The 19,521-nt window shown below is 48.1% G+C and overlaps 1 protein-coding gene across 1 annotated transcript in view; it reads right to left on the reverse strand.

The window, feature by feature from the left end:
- The window catches only part of SCARA5 (scavenger receptor class A member 5), a 122,860-nt gene that overhangs the window by 43,321 nt on the left and 60,018 nt on the right, over window positions 1–19,521 (reverse strand). Inside the window, exon 4 of the mRNA XM_004046832.5 lies at window positions 8,456–9,130. Within this exon, the coding sequence (XP_004046880.3) occupies window positions 8,456–9,130 (675 nt within the window). The remainder of the gene's footprint in view (window positions 1–8,455; window positions 9,131–19,521) is intronic.

The following is a 19,521-nucleotide window of genomic DNA, read 5'->3' on the forward strand; positions in this document are numbered from 1 at the left end:
CTTCATCACATCCTCAGGTGGTACAGGCCTGGCTGACTCAGAAGGGCTGATGATTTGGCCAGAGCCTCGAGGGGCCGAGCTGCCAGGGGCTCCGAGGACCAAGTGATCTTTAAATCACTGATGCTGCCTGTAGGTGAAGCAATCTCAGGATTTGACTTTTTAGTGTGTTTACTGACACTATCCTTTCTTCAGAAACCCAAGCTGGAAATCTTGAGCCTGCTCTGATTCTTCTTTCCTGTCCCCTTTTGCATCCCTTTCCAGCTACATGCATCTGTGATTCGAGGCTTCTCATAAAGGAAGGTCCTTCTCATGTCTCCAACTCCTTCCTCACTGCCTCCACCCTCGTCAGGTCCTTATGGCCTGGCTCTGGCCTTTATAAGAACCTCCCTGTCTCCGTCTCTCTCCAGCCCATGTGTGCCTTGCTGTCTGATCCATCTCTCTGAAACAACAAAGCAACCAAAGGGACTCAGAGCACGGGAAGGCCCTTCACTGCACCACAGGCGCAGCTTCCCCTGTCAAGGCCCCTGCAGATCACTCACGATCTGACCCCTTCTGCTGCAAACTTACAGCTCAGTGCTCATGGTCACCAACTTTCCTCCACCTCTGCACAAACGCTGTCCTCATAGTATCCCTGAACATTAGCCAAATCCTAAGAGTCCAGTCCCTCTTAGTCCTGAGACTGCCTTCATGCCCACTGATTTGGTTTGGCTGTGTCCCCACCCAAATCTCATCTTGAACTGTAGCTCCCATAATTCCCATGTGTTGTGGGAGGGACTCAGTAGGAGGTAACTGAATCATGGGGGTGGGTCTTTCCCTTGCTGTTCTCGTGATAGTGAATAAGTCTCATGAGGTCTGATGGTTTTATAAAGGGGAGTTCTGCACACACTCTCTTGCCTGCTACCATGTAAGATGTGCCTTTGCTCCTCCTTCGCCTCCTGCCATGATTGTGAGGCCTCCTCAGCCATGTGGACTGTGAGTCCATTAAACCTCTTTTTCTTTATAAATTACCCAATCTCAGGTATGTCTTTATTATCGGTGTGAGAACAGATGAATACACCCACCCTTCTGGTCTCTTAGTGTACCATGGGCAGAGCCCCCAAATCTCCAAACTAGAAGGAGGTGGGGAGATCCTCGTGCACAATGCCCCTGTGGGAGCACCCGGAGCCTGGTCAGGTGGCCTCTGCCCACTCCCTGGGCACTATCCCCCACCTCGAACTGTGGTTCCCAAGGAGGACAGAACCTTCTGTAGGGCACTGTCTGTGGCCTGTGCCTTGCACACGCCCAGCAAACAATCAGGATCTGAAGAATGACTAACGTGTAGTAGCAAAAGTGCCATGACATCTGTTGTCCCAAGAGGTACCCAGGTGAGCTTTTTCACTCCTCAACTTTCTACACCATCCCACTTCTCATCTCTTCTGTCACCAAGGCAGGCCAGGGCGTGGAGGTGGCTGGGACAAGGAGGAGCAGGGTCCTGGGGTCCCTGCTCAGGCTTTGTCCACTCATCTAGCCCACTCCCCTCATGCTCCCCCCAGTGCAGTTGCTCCCACCAGAAGCATCTTCCCAATGGGACGAAGGGTCTGGGACCAGGCATTCAGGAGAAGCACCGGGGTTTTCCTGGGGATCAGCCAACGAGGGGAAACCCATGCCTTCTCCCTTCCCTGATCCCAGAACACATGATGGGGTAGGGGACCTGCATGGGCTGGAATCCAGGAACTGATGTGCCAAGAGCAAATTATGAGGACAGCTGATGAGCCTGGCCTGGAGCCAGCAGTACAGTCAAAACCACCCCCAGAACCATGCTAACCACAGGCCGGCTGACAGGGTAGAGTGGCTCAGCAAACGGCTCCACTTCCAGTACCCTCAAGTCACCAGGGCCTGGATTCTGAGCCCCTATCACCTTTACAATTGTGAGGTCTCTTTTTTTCATCATTTAAGGCATCTCTCTGTGACCCTGAGAAGTGGACAAGGCAGGCACTGTCAGCCCCATTTCACAGCCAAGGAGACTCAGGCCCAGAAAGGTGCTGGGACTGCCCTTGCTACGGTCCTCCGAGCCCCCAAGGGAGGGTGGTGGGCGGGGCTGGGGGCAACTCCACCCCCTTCCCAGCAGAGTCCGTGTGGAAGGAGAGATGAGAGCTTGGCTCACCATACAACATCCCAGGGACCTCAGCCCAGGCCATGCTCCCCAGCCCTCAGTAGAGCAGAAAGACCACTTTACCTGTCACTCCACTCAGAGATGTTCCCCACTTTCAGCAGGTCCCTGCTACCCAGAAGCCAGAGTCCCAGCATTAGCCTGGAATCCAAAGCCCCACTCTGTGACATCATCCCTTTATAAATATTTGCTGAACTGGACTCTCTAATAGATTGTGTTTTTTCTCACGAAATCAGCCTACAGATAAATCTGCTTTGCGAACTTGTTTTCATGAATCCAGAGATGTATTTTTTTTTGTCCCAGCCAGGTCACTGGATGGTTTTGTGACTTCAGCCAATCATCTCCCCTCTCTGGCCTCAGGATCCTCAACTACAAAACAAAAAGAGTGGACTGGATGATTTCAGATGTATTGCCACTCCATCCAAATGCTGTGATTCCAGAAAACCTGCATCCTTGCCAAAGAGAGCCATCTGAATGTGACTTTGTTCATGTTTCCCCTTCTGGGCTGCCTCTCCTCTGTGGTTACCTTTCCCCTCCTGGGCTGCCTCCCCTCTCTGGTTACCTTTCCCCTCCTGGGCTGCTTCTCCTCTGTGATGATCTAAGTTCTCTGCTTCTTTCAAACCCACAGGCAGATTTCAACAGACCTGATTAATGCTAAAAATCCAAAACAGAAAATAGAACCCCCACTGCAGATATTCACAAGAGAAAAACTGGAGACAAAGCTCATCAAAAACTGTATAACAAAGTAAGAGAATAAAAACCATTTGGGTCAAGCTCAGGAATAATGTAAATAAGCTCATATTTGAAAAAATACACATATTTGAGTATTTGTGACTTCTCAGCCAGGAAAGAGCAAAGCGTGAGAGTGTGGTGAGTGTATGTGTATATGTATGTGCATATATGTGTATGTGTACATGTGCTCATATGTATGTATATACGTGTGCATGTGTGTGTACATGCACGTTTGTATGTGCGTATGTATACGTGTATGTGCAAACGTGTACACATGGGTATGTGTGTTTATGTCTGTATATGTGCAGGTATGCGTATATATGTGTGTGTGTATGTTTGTGTATGTATGTAGGTGTGGATGTGTGTGTGTTTAAAAACCTTAATAGAGGAACTAGACAAAGCTAGGGCAGAAAGGCCACTGCAGACAGCAGTATGGGAATGCCTGGAAGCTTTTCTAGTGACCTAGCCCTTGTTCAAAAGCCAGGGTAGAGTTTGGTCCTGTTAAGGCTGCATGGTAAATACATTCAGATATACCAGCAGGAATCTTTTTAATAATAACCACCAGGCACCTGGCAACAGAGACAGGGAGGCAGGAAAGACCCTAGATGCAGTGGTGATAATGAGAGCTGGAGGCCCAAGCGCTGTCGAACTGTGAAGAGCCAGGAGCCCCAGTGCAGTGATCTGAGTGTTTGCATCCCCCCCGATTTCATATGTTGCAACCTAATCACCAAGGCGATGGCATCAGGAGGCAGGGCCTTTGAGAAGTGATGAGTCAGGAGGGTGAGGCCCTTGTGAACGGGATCAGCATCCTTACAAAGAGGACTCCAGGGAGCTGCCCCATCCCTCCCACCAAGTGAGGACACAGCAAGAAGTCACCAACTATCAACCAGAAAGCTGGCCCCAAACAGGGCCCAACTCTGCTGGCCCCTGGATTTTGGACTGCCCAGTCCTAGAACTGTGAGCAATAAACCTCTGTTGCTTATAAATGGCCCAGTATATGGTATTTTGTTATGGCAGCCTGAACAGATGGATACACCCATCAAGAATCCAAAGCTTAAAGACAAGAAAGCAGGACTAAGATGAAACTTTCGGTTCAACAGAACTGAGTGTAAAACTTAGTTTGAGGACCAAAGAAAGACTACATGGAGGATCCCACCAAAAGAACCATGGCAAATGAGTGACCCAGGGCAGTTTCAGTTTGAGCCAAGGAGATTGGACTTAGAAATGAAAGAACCTGGATGTGAAGTGTCTGGGGAGGCCTGAGAGGGTACATTATCAGGAGGCACGGTAACGTTTCTAGCTTGGAAGAGGAAGGGCCTGGAAAGTGCCTCAAATACAGGGAACACGCTTTCCTCTCTTCACTGCTTATAGCTCGGAAGCAAAATGCTTCCATCCCAACAACCAGGGTTTCTGGACCAGGTAGAGCCAATTTAGATCTTGGCTTTACCGCCTGCCAGTTGTCTAAGAAACAGTGGGAAGGCTATTCAGTCTTCTCGTCTATAAAGTGGGCAATAAGACCTTTTTGCAGGATGTGAGGATTCATGGTCTTGAATGTCTACTTGAGAATTCACGTCTACAAAATGCCTGCCTCATTATAGGTCATAATTCACTGTAATTGTTATTTAATACTATTAGTTAGTTCCTGAACACTAATCCCTGCTAGGGGCAAGGGAGGTCAAGGAAAAGAGAAGACAGGAAAAGCTAAGATCCCAGGGGCATGTGTTTGGAAGAAGAAATTCTACCTCCTTCCCTCCTTTGATTTCTGGGATGTGAGGGCCCAAAGTGACCCAGGACCAGGAAACCAAACTGGGTAGGGGAAGCCTCTGATCATCCAGTGTCAAGATTTAACAGTTGCTTTTACGAATATTGAGTCTCAGTTATGTGCATTGCACTCTTAATGCTGGGGGACACAGAGACACACAGATCCAGGTGGACTATGGGGTAACAGAATGAGAACCAGGCATTGGGCTTAAAGGTCCTGATCATTGAACTGTACACCTAAAAAGGGGGGATTTCATGACATGTGAATTACACCTTATTAAACCTGGATCATTACCAGCCATGAGGCCTTGAGTAAGGCAGGGACTTCCTCCCTGAGCCTCAGTTGTTTTCCTGCCAAAATCCTACCCTGCCCTCTACAACATCTGCCTTAAACCACCTCATAGATTCTCCTCAGGTCCCATTTTAAAACAAAACAGGGTAACAAAAGGGCTGTGTAAACTGGAAAGGATGCAGAGGGCCCCATCATTATACTTTCACTCTGATAAATGCAGAAACTCAAAAGACGGAGACTTCAGGGAGCTAGAAAGGTTGGGGGGGGATTCAGCAGGATTTGGGTGGGCGAGGAGGAGGAAAAAGAGGAAAAGGAGGAAAAGGCAGAGAAGGAAGAGGAAAAGGAGGAGAAAAAGAAGGAAGACAAAGAGGAGAAGGAAGAAGAGGAGGAGGAGGAAGAAGAGGAGGAGGAGGAAGAGGAGGGGGAGCAGGAGGAGGAAGAGGAGGAGGATAAAGAGGAGCAGGGAAAGGAAGAGGAGAAGGAAGAAAGGGTGGAGGAGGAGGAAGAGGAGAAAGAGGAGGAGGAGGAGGGGAAGGAAGAGGAGAAGGAAGAAAGGGTGGAGGAGAGAGAAGAGGAGAAGGAGGAGAGGAAGAAGGAAAAGGAGGAGAGGAAGAAAGAGGAGGAGGAAGAGGAGGAGGAGGGGAAGGAGGAGGAGGGGAAGGAGGAGGAGGAGAAGGAGGAGGAGGAGAAGGAGGAGGAGGAGGAAGAGGAGGAGGAGGAAGAGGAGGAGGGGAAGGAAGAGGAGAAGGAAGAAAGGGAAGAGGAGAGGGAAGAAGAGGAGGAGGAGGGGAAGGAAGAGAAGGAGGAGGAGAAAAAGAGGAGGAGGAGGGGAAGGAAGAGGAGGAGGAGGAAAGGAGGAGGAGAAGGAGGAGGAAGAGAAAAGGAGGAGGAGGGGAAGGAAAAGGAGGAGGAGGGGAAGGAGAAGGAGGAGGAGGGGAAGGAGGAGAAGGAGGAGGAATGGGAGGAGGAGGAGAGAATAGAGGAGGAGGAGAGAAGGGAGGAGGAGGAGAGAAGGGAGGAGGAGGAGAGAAGGGAGGAGGAGGAGAGAAGGGAGGAGGAGGAGAGAAGGGAGGAGGAGGAGAGAAGGGTGGAGGAGGAGAAGGAAGAAAAGGAGGAGAAGGAAGAAGGGGATGGGAAGAGGAAGAGGGGAAAGAGGAGGAGGAGGAAGAGAAGGAGGAGGAGGAAGAGAAGAGGTGAAGGAGGAGGAGGAGGAGGGCCCTGCAGGTGCAGGAGCCTCTGGAGCACAGCTGTCAGTGGGGAAGGTGGGCTGTGCTTCCAGGGCAGTGACGAGATGTGCCCCACTAGACTGGATGCATCACCCACAGCAAGACCATGTATGGCCCTTGCGTTAAACAATTAAATATCTTGAGAACATCACATGTTTCTGGTTTCGTTTGAAACACAGGCAGACCTTGTCAACCTGGGCCCACCTTCCAGCCTGGCAAAAATGAGCTAGACCTGCCATAACCCTTAACACTCCCCTGACATTGCAGTCTCTACTCCTTGACATTGCTCACTGGCCTCTGCAGCAGTTCTCTCTGTGCCCCCTAGCATGAGCGACAGTGGAAGAGAAGGCAGGCAGGACAGGATAGGAAAGCAATGGGAAGCACACTAGCTCTGGGATCAGAAAGGCCAGCATGTAAATGCTGGTCCATCACCTCCTGGCCCTGCGGCTGTGGGCAAGCTATGGAAGCTTCCCAAATCTCAGTGTGCTTGTCAATAAAATAGGGAAAACATCACTCCCTTGGAGAGCCATTGTTTTCAAAAGATGCCCACATGAGATACACCTGGCACAGTAGGTAACACATACTAGATGCTCACAATGGTATTATTTGTGCTGATGGCAGACTAAGGAATTTCTAACGAATCCAGTGGGCCATGGGGAGCCACATTGGGCTTTGAGCAGGGGGATGATGTGGGAGAAGTGCATTTCATGAAAGGTGTTTCTGATGGTGAGTGCAGCAGGAAGGAATTGGGGGAGGGAAGGGGACCAGTTTGTCAGGAGTGAAGAAAGGGAGTTGGGTCTCTTGGTTCTATCATTTGTGGGCCCACAGCACGAGTACAATGGAGGCCCATGCATTTTTGCATTTTTGCCATTATAGTTAAGATTACAAATGGACTGGCATTCCATAGTCCCAGCACTTTGGGAAACCAAGGTGGGAGGATCACTTGAGGCCAGGAGTTCAAGACCAGCCTAGGCAATATAGCAAGACCTTATCTCTAAAAAAGTAATAATTTTTAAAAACTGGCCAGGTGTAGTGGCTCATGCCTGTAATCCCAGTACTTTGGGAGGCTGAGGCAGGAGGATCGGCTGAGGCAGGAGGGTCACCTGAGGTCAGGAGTTCAAGACCAGCCTGGCCAACATGGTGAAACTCTGTCTTCTACTAAAAATACAAAAATTAGCCAGGAGTGGTAGCACACACCTGTAATCCTAGCTACTCAGAAGTCTGAGGCAGGAGAATTGCTTGAACCTGGGAGGTGGAGGTTGCAGTGAGCCAGATCATGCCACTGAACTCTAGCCTGAGCAACAGAGCGAGACTCCATCTCAAAAAAAAAACAAAAAAAAAAACCAAAACAAAACCAAACAAAAAAACGAACAAAAAAATGTAGTGGGGCATGGCAGCGTGCACCTGTAGTCCTAACTACTTGGAAGGCTAAGGCAGGAGGATCACTTAAGCCCAGGAGTTCAAGGCTGCCATGATCACACCACTGCCCTCTAGCCTGGGCAACAGAGCCAGACCCCAACTTGAAAACAGAAAACAAAACGACAACAACAAAAACAGTTACAGGGCGCCTGTAGTCCCAGCTACTTGGGAGGCTGAGGCAGGAGAATGGCGTGAACCTGGGAGGTGGAGCTTGCAGTGAGCCGAGATCAAGCCACTATACTCCAGCCTGGGCTACGGAGCGAGACCCCGTCTCAAAAACAAAAAACAAAAAACAAAAAACAAAAAAACAAAATACAAAACAAACAAACAAAAAACAGTTACAAATGAAACCAGCTGATCGTTCAATGAAATACGTTCTTTTGCCTAAATGAATAAGTCTTCGTAAGAGCCTAGAAGGCCAGGTTCAAGTTTGGAATTCTCTAACTCCAGATCTCCACCCTGGGAATGACACTAGAGGAGCCCCTCTCTACTCCCGGCCTGAGCCAGTTGTTCTGCCCCCAGCCTCAAGCTCTTGCAGGCTCCAGCACACCCATGCAAGCTGACCACCAGGCTCCCATTAGCCACAACTGGAGCAAACTCTCACACCTAGAAGAGTGGCCACTGAATCTGCTCTCTACCCGAGGGAGATTTACCTGGGAAGAGACCTGTACAAGCCCTGGAAGTGGGTACATGCCATTTGGGCAGAAAATTCCAGAGTCCTGTAGGGCAAGACTTAGAGAGTATGGGCTGGGAATGGCAAGTGCACTTGGGGATGGGGTGGGGGTGGGGTACTCCTGGGTCCTTGGGGAGGGGCGTGCAGGAGGAAGACCCCATCAGAAGGGGCTGTGGGTGGAGGCAGCAAGGGCCTGGCGGTACCTTTCGCAAGGGAGATGTTCCGCAGTGCGATGGAGTGCTCCCAGTCCTTGAGGCGCAGGTCCTCGGTGACCGCGTTGAGCATGGCCAGCTCCTGCTTCAGCTGCAGCTCCATGCCCACGTGCGCCAGGCGCAGGCGGCGCGTGTCCTCGCTGGTGTTGCTCACCAGCACCCGCAGGTCCTGCAGCCGCGTGCGGTGGAGGGCCACGTCGTAGGACAGGCTGTGGTTGAGGCCGCGCAGCACGCCGCCCACGTCGGCCAGCTCCTCGCCCAGGATGCCCACCCTGCGCGCCAGCCCGTCCAGCAGGCCCGCGTGGCGCCTCAGCAGCAGCTGGCTACTGTTGCTCTCCACCTGCAGCTGGTAGAGCTCCAGCTGCGCCGTGTCGCTCTGCTGGCCCGTGCGGTCCCGCAGCAGGGCCACCGCCTGCTCGGTCTGCACCGCCTGCGCCTGCAGCCCCCACAGCGCGCCCTCCAGCCGCTGCACTGCGCCCGCCAGCGCCAGCAACGAGTCTGACTGGTTCTGCAGCGCGTCCTGCACCTTCCACACCTGCTCCGTCAGGTCCGCTTGCAGCGGAGCCTGCAGCAGCCGCAGCTGCAAGTCCCGGAAGCTCTCATTCAGCCGGTTCACATTGCGAGTCAGGGCCTTCAGGTCGTCAGGAGAGCTGCGCGGCCTGGACACTGCGGTGGAGGAAGAGGGGAGACGTGAGCACCGCTGGGGAGGAAGGCCCCGGGTGACAAGAGGCGAACCCAGTCAGAGCCTGGCATGCAGTAGGTGCTCAATAAATGATAGACGAATAAAAAGCACAGGTGGTGTGCTGAGCGCTTTACTAGATCCCAGGTATTGTGTTAAACCAGTGGTCCCAAAACCTGCCTGCACATTAGATTACCTGGCTAGGTGTCTCACCTGCAGAAATTGTGATTGAATTGGTATGCGGTGTTACCTGGGCTTTGGAATTTTTAGAAGATCCAGAAGTAATTCTAAGGTGCAGACGAGTTTGTGAGCTGCTGTTCTAGTGTAACTATCATAGGTTAATTCAGTGGACCCCTATGAAACTGCCAGTTGCGAATGTTGAAAAGCAGTTGCATATCAGCAGTTTCATGTAGGTCAGCTTAAGATGTTGGGTGGTGTTATCCTCTCAACTTTAGAGGGTGGGTACCTGCTGCAATCTGAATAAGCCCCCCAAAATTCGAATGTGGAAACTTAATCACCAAAGTCATAGTAAGAGAGGGGGTCTTTAGGAGGTGATTGAGTCACGAGGGCAGAGCCCTCGCGTATTAGATTAGCAACTTTTTAAAAGAGGTTTGAGGGAGCTGTTTGCCCTTCTTGCCACGTGAGGACACAGAAGGCACCATCCATGAGAAACAGGCCCTCACCAGACATGAATCTGCTGGCACCTTTATCTTAGACTTCCCAGCCTCCAGAACCATGAGCAATACATTTGTTGTTTATAAATTACCCAGTCTACAGTATTTTGTTATAGCAGCCTGAACAGACTAAGACACTACCATTCTTATCCCCTTTTAGAGCTATTAGCATTGCCCAGGGTAAAAATATACAGCAAGTAAACCTTAACTAAGAATGCTTGCTCCAAAGCCTGGGGGCTGCCCCTCAAGTCAGCTCCAGGACTGCCTAAAGGAAGAGCACCCCGGCAGCAGACTCAGCCAGGCTCAAGGCCACCGTGTCTATTTACTGGCCTCCTGAGTTCAGGGCCCTTTCCCTTCTGCTTACGCGCTGTGCCAACAGCCTGTCTGGGTGTTCTCAGAGTGTTCTCACGACTTCTGATAAGCCACAGTGTCTCCTGGAGCTCCAGGGGCATCATGAGAAGAAACTGACATGAAATTATCAAGCTTTCCATTTCCAACAGCCCTGTCTCAATACTTGTCACCCAATCAGAGTCCATGATTGGACAGACACAATCCAATGAAGACTGCTTTTATATTGATATGCTCCTTCTCTGCGTCTTCTACTTCTTTGTGTTGTTTGTTATGTTTTTTGTTTTTGTTTTGTTTTTTGAGACAGAGTCTCACTCTGTTGCTGTCGCCAGGTTGGAATGCAGTGGTGCAATCTTGGCTCACTGCAACTTCCGCCTCCCAGGTTCAAGTGATTCTCCTGCCTCGGCCTCCCAAGTAGCTGGGACTACAGGTGCATGCCACCACTCCCAGCTAATTTTTGTATTTTAATAGAGATGGGGTTTCACCATGTTGGCCAGGATGGTCTCAATCTCTTGACCTCGTGATCTGCCCGCCTCGGCCTCCCAAAGTGTTGGGATTACAGGTGTGAGCCACTGCACCTGGCCCTACTTCTTCTAGATCCTCTATTTCCTCTTCAGCAAAAAACCCATCCCAGTGATCCCCCAACCCTTCCTCTTGGAGGGTTCCCTTTTCTTGGTTATAAGCAGCTATTGCATAATACTAAGAACAGTGATGTGTATCTTCATCGTTAGAATCTAGCATCCTTGTATCTCCTGGGAGGTCGTGGACTGTTCTGACTCAGGTATGCTACAAATCCTGAGTGGGGATGTCTAGGGATGCTCATTGTCTGTTAGTTGTGTCCTGTCCATGGCTGTTCCCCACTCTGCTCTGCATACCACAGAAAGGGAAATAAGGCCTGGTGGTGCGATAGGTAGGAGGTGGGGGCAGATGAGGCACAGAACAAATTCCACCTTGAAAATCTTGGAGGTAACTGGGGAACTTGGTAAACAGCTTGTTCAAACAATGAGAAAAATCAGATGGAATAAGTTCTCATCCAGAACTTCACATTGAGAAGGAGGGATATAGGTTGTGAGGGTTCTCTAGCCATTGAAAGACCAGCTGTTACAATCTTTCAGTGATGCTTCTGGAAGCACACGGCAGTTGTGTTGGCCACCCTGGAGGAGATAAGTCATTCCAGCTTAGGCTCAGAGGCTCACAGGGCTGAAGGGGTCTTGGAGCCTTGCCTCGACTTCTCCCCCACCCAGCACTTTAATCTAAGAAGGTCACATTGCAAAAGGGTCCTGGCACCCCTGCTTACACCAGTCTCTCCATCTTCAGTTAGTGCTGACTGTCAGAATTTTCTGTATTCTGTTCAGACTTAGAATTTGCCTCCTTGTATTCAATTAGGAAAAGAGGAAGTCAAATTGTCCCTGTTTGCAGATGACATGATTGTATATTTAGAAAACCCCACCATCTCAGCCCAAAATCTCCTTAAGCTGATAAGCAACTTCGGCAAACTCTCAGGATACAAAATCAATGTGCAAAAATCACAAGCATTCCTATACACCAATAACAGACAAATAGAAAGCCAAATCATGAGTATACTCCCATTCACAATTGCTACAAAGAGAATAAAATACCTAGGAATCCAACTTACAAGGGATGTGAAGGACCTCTTCAAGGAGAACTGCAAACCACTGCTCAACAAAATAAGAGGACACAAACGAATGGAAGAACATTCCATGCTCGTGAATAGGAAGAATCAATATTGTGAAAATGGCCATACTGCCCAAGGTAATTTATAGATTCAATGCCATCCCCATCAAGCTACCAGTGACTTTCTTCACACAACTGGAAAAAACTACTTTAAAGTTCACATGGAACCAAAAAAGAGCCTGTATTGCCAAGACAATCCTAAGCAAAAAGAACAAAGCTGGAGGCATCACACTACCTGACTTCAAACTACACTACAAGGCTACAGTAACCAAAACAGCATGGTACTGGTACCAAAACAGAGATATAGACCAATGGAACAGAGCAGACGCCTCAGAAATAACACCACACATCTACAATCATCTGATCTTTGACAAACCTGACAAAAACAAGAAATGGGGAAAGGATTTCCTATTTAATAAATGGTGCTGGGAAAACTGGCTAGCCATATGTAGAAGGCTGAAACGGGATCCCTTCCTTACACCTTATACAAAAATTAATTCAAGACAGATTAAAGACTTAAATGTTACCTAAAACCATAAAAACCCTAGAAGAAAACCTAGGCAATACCATTCAGGACATAGGCATGGGCAAGGACTTCATGACTAAAACACCAAAAGCAATGGCAACAAAAGCCAAAATAGACAAATGGGATCTTCTCAGGATGAGCGGTCAACCTACAGAATGGGAGAACATTTTTGCAATCTACTCATCTGACAAAGGGCTAATACCCAGAATCTACAAAGAACTCAAACAAATTTACAAGAAAAAAAACAAACCGCCCCATCAAAAAGTGGGCAAAGGATATGAACAGACACTTCTCAAAAGAAGACATCTATGCAGCCAACAGACAGGTGAAAAAATGCTCATCATCACTGGCCATCAGAGAAATGCAAATGAGAACCACAATGAGATATGATCTCGTGCCAGTTAGAATGGCAATCATTAAAAAGTCAGGAAACAACAGATGCTGGAGAGGATGTGGAGAAATAAGAATGCTTTTACACTGTTGGTGGGAGTGTAAAATTAGTTCAACCATCGTGGAAGACAGTGTGGCTATCCCTCAAGGATCTAGAACTAGAAATACCATTTGACCCAGCAATGCCATTACTGGGTATACACCCAAAGATTATAAATCATGCTACTATAAAGAACATGCACATGTATGTTTATTGCAGCACCACTCACAATAGCAAAGACTTGGAACCAAGCCAAATGTCCATCAATGATAGACTGGATTAAGAAAATGTGGCACATATACACCATGTAATACTATGCAGCCATAAAAAAGGATGAGTTCATGTCCTTCGCAGGGACATGGATAAAGCTGGAAATCATCATTCTCAGCAAACTATCACAAGGACAGAAAACCAAACACTGCATGTTCTCACTCATAGGTGGGAATTGAACAAGGAGATCACTTGGACACAGTGCAGGGAACATCACACACCGGGGCCTGTCAGGGGGTGGGGGACTGGGGGAGGGATAGCATTAGGAGATATACCTAATGTAAATGATGAGTTGATGTGTGCAGCAAACCAACATGGCACATGTTGTATCAAACCTGCACGTTGTGCACATGTACCCTAGAACTTCAAGTATAATAAAAAATTAATAAATAAAATAAATTAATAGAAGATGTTCTCAGAGGATCACAAACACTGCCATATAATCTAGACCTTAACTATTTCCTATGGGATTTATTTAGTGCAGTTTGATCTCAAGTGTGAGATGGTAAGAATCCTGAGAGGTTTCTTTCAGGTAAGAAAACCTGAGAGGTAAGAATCTGAGAGGTTCTGAGAGGTTTGTGCCAGATATGCATTTAGATCTCTTGGGATATAGGCTGGAGCTGGCCACGTATTGAGACAGGGCTGTTGGAGAATAAAAAGCCTGATAATTTCATGTCAGTCTCTTCTCATGATGTCCCTGGAGCTCCAAGAGGCACCACAGCTTATCAGAAGTTGTGAGAACAGTTCGAGTTTTGGTTCTCAAACTGGGACCTTGAGTTCTGGTTTTCAAACTGGGACCTTGAGTGACTAAGAGTAACAGGGCAACCTCCCAGATTGAAGCCCCAGGGCCAATTCAAGGACACATCTGCCGAGGGCCAAGACCCTGAAGTGGACAATTTTCTTCCTTACCTCTGTCTTCCCCAGCTCTCCTAGCCCCTCCTTCCCTCTGTGGGGGTCCCTAAGCCCAGCTAGTCCTCTGCACCCTGGGAGGTCCCAAGCCCTGCCCATCGGCTGCCTCCTCACTTACCAGCTCTGGGCCCTGCTCCCTGAGCAGGAAACTGGACTGAAACTTGGTCCATATGGGGACGGCTGACAATCATCCACCCCTTCCCAGAGAGTTCATCTGGGTCTTTTATTGCTGTTCATTGCACAACAAATAGTCACATAAACCTAAACAAGGGAAAATTCTTCCAGTGTCCCACAACAGAGCACACTGGTTTCATTTTGTTTTTCTAACTCCGTTCATATGCATATTCAATCTTTATAATTTGATTTCTGGGTTTTTTCCCACCTAATATTATTATTATATTGTAATCATTTTATAAGCATTTTTTATCCTCTGTTTTATAATTATGATTTTGATGACTGCCTATAAGTCCCTCAAGAGGACACATTTAATTTACCCATTCTCTTACTGTTGAATCCTTTTTTTAATCATGTAAATAAACACAGAAAGATTCCTCCCCTTCCCTTTGAAATTTTTCCTAATAATAAATTTCCAGAAGCTGGATTAGTAGGTCAAAAGGCATGGACATTTTTAAGACTCTTAAAAATTCCAGCCGAACTACTTCTCAAAAAAAGTTATACTAATTAACATTTACATTACAGATTTTAAAATGTGCCGAGTTCAGTGCAATCTTACTGCACTGAATATTACAATTTTCATGTTGCGAATTTCACAGATATAAAATGGTAACATTATTTTTATGTGAGTCTATTTGCATTTTAGAAGCGGCCTTTTCAAGGTGATGCATCAGCTCATAGGAATAAGATACTTCAGGTACCTGGGCTGATCAGAACAAAAATTATTTGGGGATAAATATTCTTTGGGCATCAACTCGCCTAGGGCAGCCTCCTTTTTTGGGATCATTTGCACATCCCAGAAGAGAATTATGTCCTTCCAACAGTCAGAGCATGTTCTCTGCTTACACACCACCACCACCCAGCCTCTTTCCTCATTTAATTCCTTCCAGATGTTTGCTGTCCTCAACAGGGAATAATTCTTAGTTGAGTGTGACTCTCTTAATTCATGTTTATGCAAACAGCTCATTTATCTCTCTGCCTGGCCTACTTTTAATGTGTTTTAATTATTCTTCAACTTTTATACTTTCACAAATGGGAAAGCAAATCATAGAACAGTGTAATACCAAGCGGCTTTCCCTGAGTGTGTGCCAAGCACTGTTCTAAGTGCTTCCCATATTAATACACTTAATCCTATTATAACCCTATAAGTATTGTTAGGATCCTCATAGTTCAAATGAGGAAACTGAGGCACACAGAGGTTCAGTAACTCACAAGGTCTCATGGACAGTACACAGTGGTGACTGATCATGGGCTCTGCAGTTTGGTTCCAGAGTCCCCAGCTCTTGCCCCACTTTGCCGAACTGCTAAAGGGTGGACACGGAGAACACACTTGTCTGTCTTTCTTTCTCTTTCTTTTCTTTTTTTTTCTTTCTTTCTTTATTGAGACAGAGTTTTGCTTTGTTGCTCAGGCTGGAGTGGAGTGGCATGATCTCGGCTCACTGCAACCTCCACCTCCTGGGTTCAAGCAATTCTCCTACCTCAGCCTCCCGAGTAGTTAGGACTACAGGCACCCACCACCACACCAGGCTAGTTTTTGTATTTTTAGTAGCGATGGGGTTTCGCCACGTTGGCCAGGCTGTTCTCAAACTCCTGACCCACCTAGGCCTCCCAAAGTGCTGGGATTACAGGCGTGAGCCACCAGGCCTGGCCAAGAACACACTTTTTAATGGTCAGAGACACTACTATAAAATAAGCTTTGAAGGGAGTGAGTTCCTCATGATAAACCTAGGCTGGGGTCAGGCTGTGTGGCAGAAACCATGTAGAGATTCAAATTAAGACTCTGACTCAGTACTGATTACTGAATACTAATGAATGTTATTAGCATAGTAGTGTAATAATCTATGATTAATGTATTCATGTCTGCTGCAGGCCCCGGCCTGGGCTAGGTGGCTTGCCCCTGCACATCCACTGCGACCTTCTCATCTGCACAGCACTGCCTCCCCACCCACAGCCCACCCCAAGCCTGCTCCCTCTTCTCTAATTGTCCTTTATGTCCATGAAAAAAATGGCATAAGGTCAGGATGGTCCATATGTGATCCAACCAGATAGGCTGCCTTCCCCCAATACATCAGGTGTCCCTACAGTGCCAGCTGGGTAGGTACATGTGTGTGGGAGGGAAGAAGGAAGCTAAGGGTCCTATTTGAGATTTAGTGACCTAAACCTTGGGCACTGGTGTGAATCATAACCCTTTATCTTTGCAAAGAATTCTGCGTCCATTGCCTCACTTAATTTTCAAGCTGACTAACCTGGGAGGTAGGGGATCAAGTATGCTGAATCTCATTTAAGGATGAGAAAAGAGAGGCTCAGGAAGTCAGGAGATTGCCTGAAGCATGAAATTGGGGTGAATTTGTGCCATCTGTCCCTTACCCTGTCCTCCAAACCTACTGCTGGGATGGTCAGTCACATGGCAAGCAGGGGGAGCAGGAAAGATGACATTTATTAATCACCTACTGTATGCCAAACTTGGCTATAATCTCTTACTAGAAGTTGCTCCCTTTACTCTTCCCAGCACACTTACAATGTAGAATTGTTATGCCCATTTTCAGATGGAGAAACTCAAGAAGGTGGCAGAGCTCAGGCAGGCTCAGAATGCTCCATCTCCGAAAGCCCTGCTGCCTACCACTCTCCTCCCTCACACAAAACAGCATGGAGCATCTCCCCTCTTTCTTTCTAGGAAGCAATGGCAGAGTGCAAATTGCCAAATGCCCTACAGTCCCATGGTATGGTCCCCCCCAATCCTGCAGGCAGATAGTATCACCGCTTCACAGGTGAAATAACCCAAACCACAGCAATTCAGTAACTAGCTTGATATGGTTTGCCTGTGTCCCCACCCAAATCTCATCTTGAATTGTATCTCCCACAATTTCCATGTGTTGTGGGAGACACACGGTGCAAGGTAATTGAATCATGGGGACAGGTCTTTCTTGTGCTTTTCTCATGACAGTGAATAAGTCTCACGAGATCTGATGGTTTTATAAAGGGGAGTTTCCCTGCACAACTTCTCTTGTCTGCTGCCATGTGAGACGTGCCTTTCACCTTCTGCCATGATTGTGAAGCCTCCCCAGCCGTGTGGAACTGTGAGTCTATTAAACTTCTTCTTCTTCTTTTTTTTTTTTTTTTTAGACGGAGTTTCACTCTTGTTGCCCAGGCTGGAGTGCAATGGCGCGATCTCAGCTCACAGCAACCTCCGCCTCCTGGGTTCAAGCCATTCTCCTGCCTCAGCCTCCGGAGTAGCTGGGATTACAGGCATGCGCCACCATGCCCAGCTAATTTTGTATTTTTAGTAGAGACAGGGTTTCTCCATGTTGGTCAGGCTGGTCTCGAACTCTGGACCTCAGGTGATCCGCCCGCCTCGGCCACCCAAAGTGCTGGGATTACAAGTGTGAGCCACCGCGCCCGGCCTAAACTTCTTTCTTTTGTAAATTGCCCAGTCTTGGGTATGTCTTTATGTGCAGAGTGAAAATGGACTAATACATAGCTCAAGGCCACCCTGCTAGTAGGAAGCAGCTCCAAGCCCATGTCTCTTCTCTTGCCCTGTGCTCATGTCCTGCCTTCTCTTTAGGCTAATGACACGGAAAGAAGGAAGGAAGGCGAGTATCAGACTTCACAGAGCATCACATCTAGGGCAGAGTGTCAGAAGGGATGGGGCGGAACGCCACTGCACAGCAAGCATATCAATACAAGTGCCGAGAAAAAGGGAGGGGCCTTCTTTCAGGTGGCAGGCAAAACCGGGTTGCATTTACTGAAGTCTGGATTCATGTGACTTTAATGGAAAATTCATTTAAAAGCAGAACATAATATTCATTCAGAATCTGCAAGAAAGAAGTTATCAGTAGAGCTCTAGCACTTCAACTGATGTGCACAGGAAACAATTAGGGTTTCCCTGACCCCGGGATGCAGGAGAAAACCAGGGCCTGCACTCAGGGTGTGTGACCAGTGCAGTCACACGGGGCCCCATGCTGGGGGTTTAATTCTCTGCTTTCGCCCTCCTGAAACTGGTGATGAATTTATCTCTGAATTTGTGTTTTCTCAGGGAAGTCCTAAGGCACAATGGAGCCTGTGCTGGGGATGTGGACCCCTGGCTTAGGTGCAGTCCCACCTCCCACCACCCCCTCGCCACCCCAGAATGGGGTCCAGCCACCCAGTGCCTCACCCCTCCTCTCTATCCCCAGTGGCAATGGTCAGGGTCAGGCCTGGTATGTGTGATGAGTCATAGGATAGGGCTCTAGGCACCTATAAGTATCTTGACTCTGACTCATGAGTGTCCCTGTACCTGAAAAAGAACAACAGTGACTGGTTGAAAGAGACCATGGCAGCAAGGAAACAGCTTTTTTCCTGCTTTTTGGACAAAGAACCTTGCATTTTTATTTATTTATTTATTTTACACAGAGTCTCGCTCTGTCACCCAGGCAGTGCAGGGGTGTGATCTCGGCTCACTGCAACCTCTGCCTCCCAGGTTCAAGCAATTCTACTGCCTCCAGAGTAGCTGGGACTACATGCACACGCCACCACGCCTGGCTAATTTTTGTATTTTCAGTAGAGACGCGTTCCACCATGTTGGCTAGGCTGGTCTTGAACTTCTAACCTTAAGTGATCCACTCGCCTCAGCCTCCCAAAGTGCTGAGATTACAGGTGTGAGCCACTGCACCCGGCCAAAGAACCGTGCATTTTTAATTCTTTTATTTTTATTTTATTTTACGATGGACTCTCACTCTGTCACCCAGGCTGGAGTACAGTGGCGTCATCTCGGCTCACTGCAACCTCAACCTTCCTGGGCTCAAGAGATCCTCCTACCTCAGACTGCTTAGTAGCTGGGACTACAGGCATGCACCACCACATGCAGCTAAATTTTGTATTTTGTGTAGAGATGGGGTTTCACCATATTGCTCAGGCTTGTCTTGAACTCCTAGACTCAAGCAATCTGCCCACCTTGTCCTCCCAAAGTCCTGAGATTACAGGTATGAGGCACCATGCCCAGCCTGAGAACCTTGCATTTTTGCTGTGCATGGAGCCCTGCAAATTACGAAGCTGGTCCTGATAAAAAAACTAACTACTGTCGATCTTCTGTGACTCAGATAGCAACTCTGAATAAGCAAATAAGCAATTCCAGGGGGACCCTGTATTAGTCCTCTCCGGCTGCTGTAATAGGATACCACAGACCGGGTGGCTTAAACAACAAATGTTTATTGTTTTGCAGTTACAGAGGCTAAAAGTCTGAGATCAAGGTGCCAAGGTGCCACCAGGCTGGTGTCTCCTGAGGCCTCTCCTCCTGGCTCGCAGGACACCTCCATAACCTTTCCTCTTGGTGTCCCTTCTGATTCTTTTGTTTTTCTTTTTTTAAGAGATGGAGTT

This window comes from Gorilla gorilla, chromosome 7 (genome assembly GCF_029281585.2).
Source record: "Gorilla gorilla gorilla isolate KB3781 chromosome 7, NHGRI_mGorGor1-v2.1_pri, whole genome shotgun sequence".
NCBI lineage: Eukaryota > Metazoa > Chordata > Mammalia > Primates > Hominidae > Gorilla > Gorilla gorilla.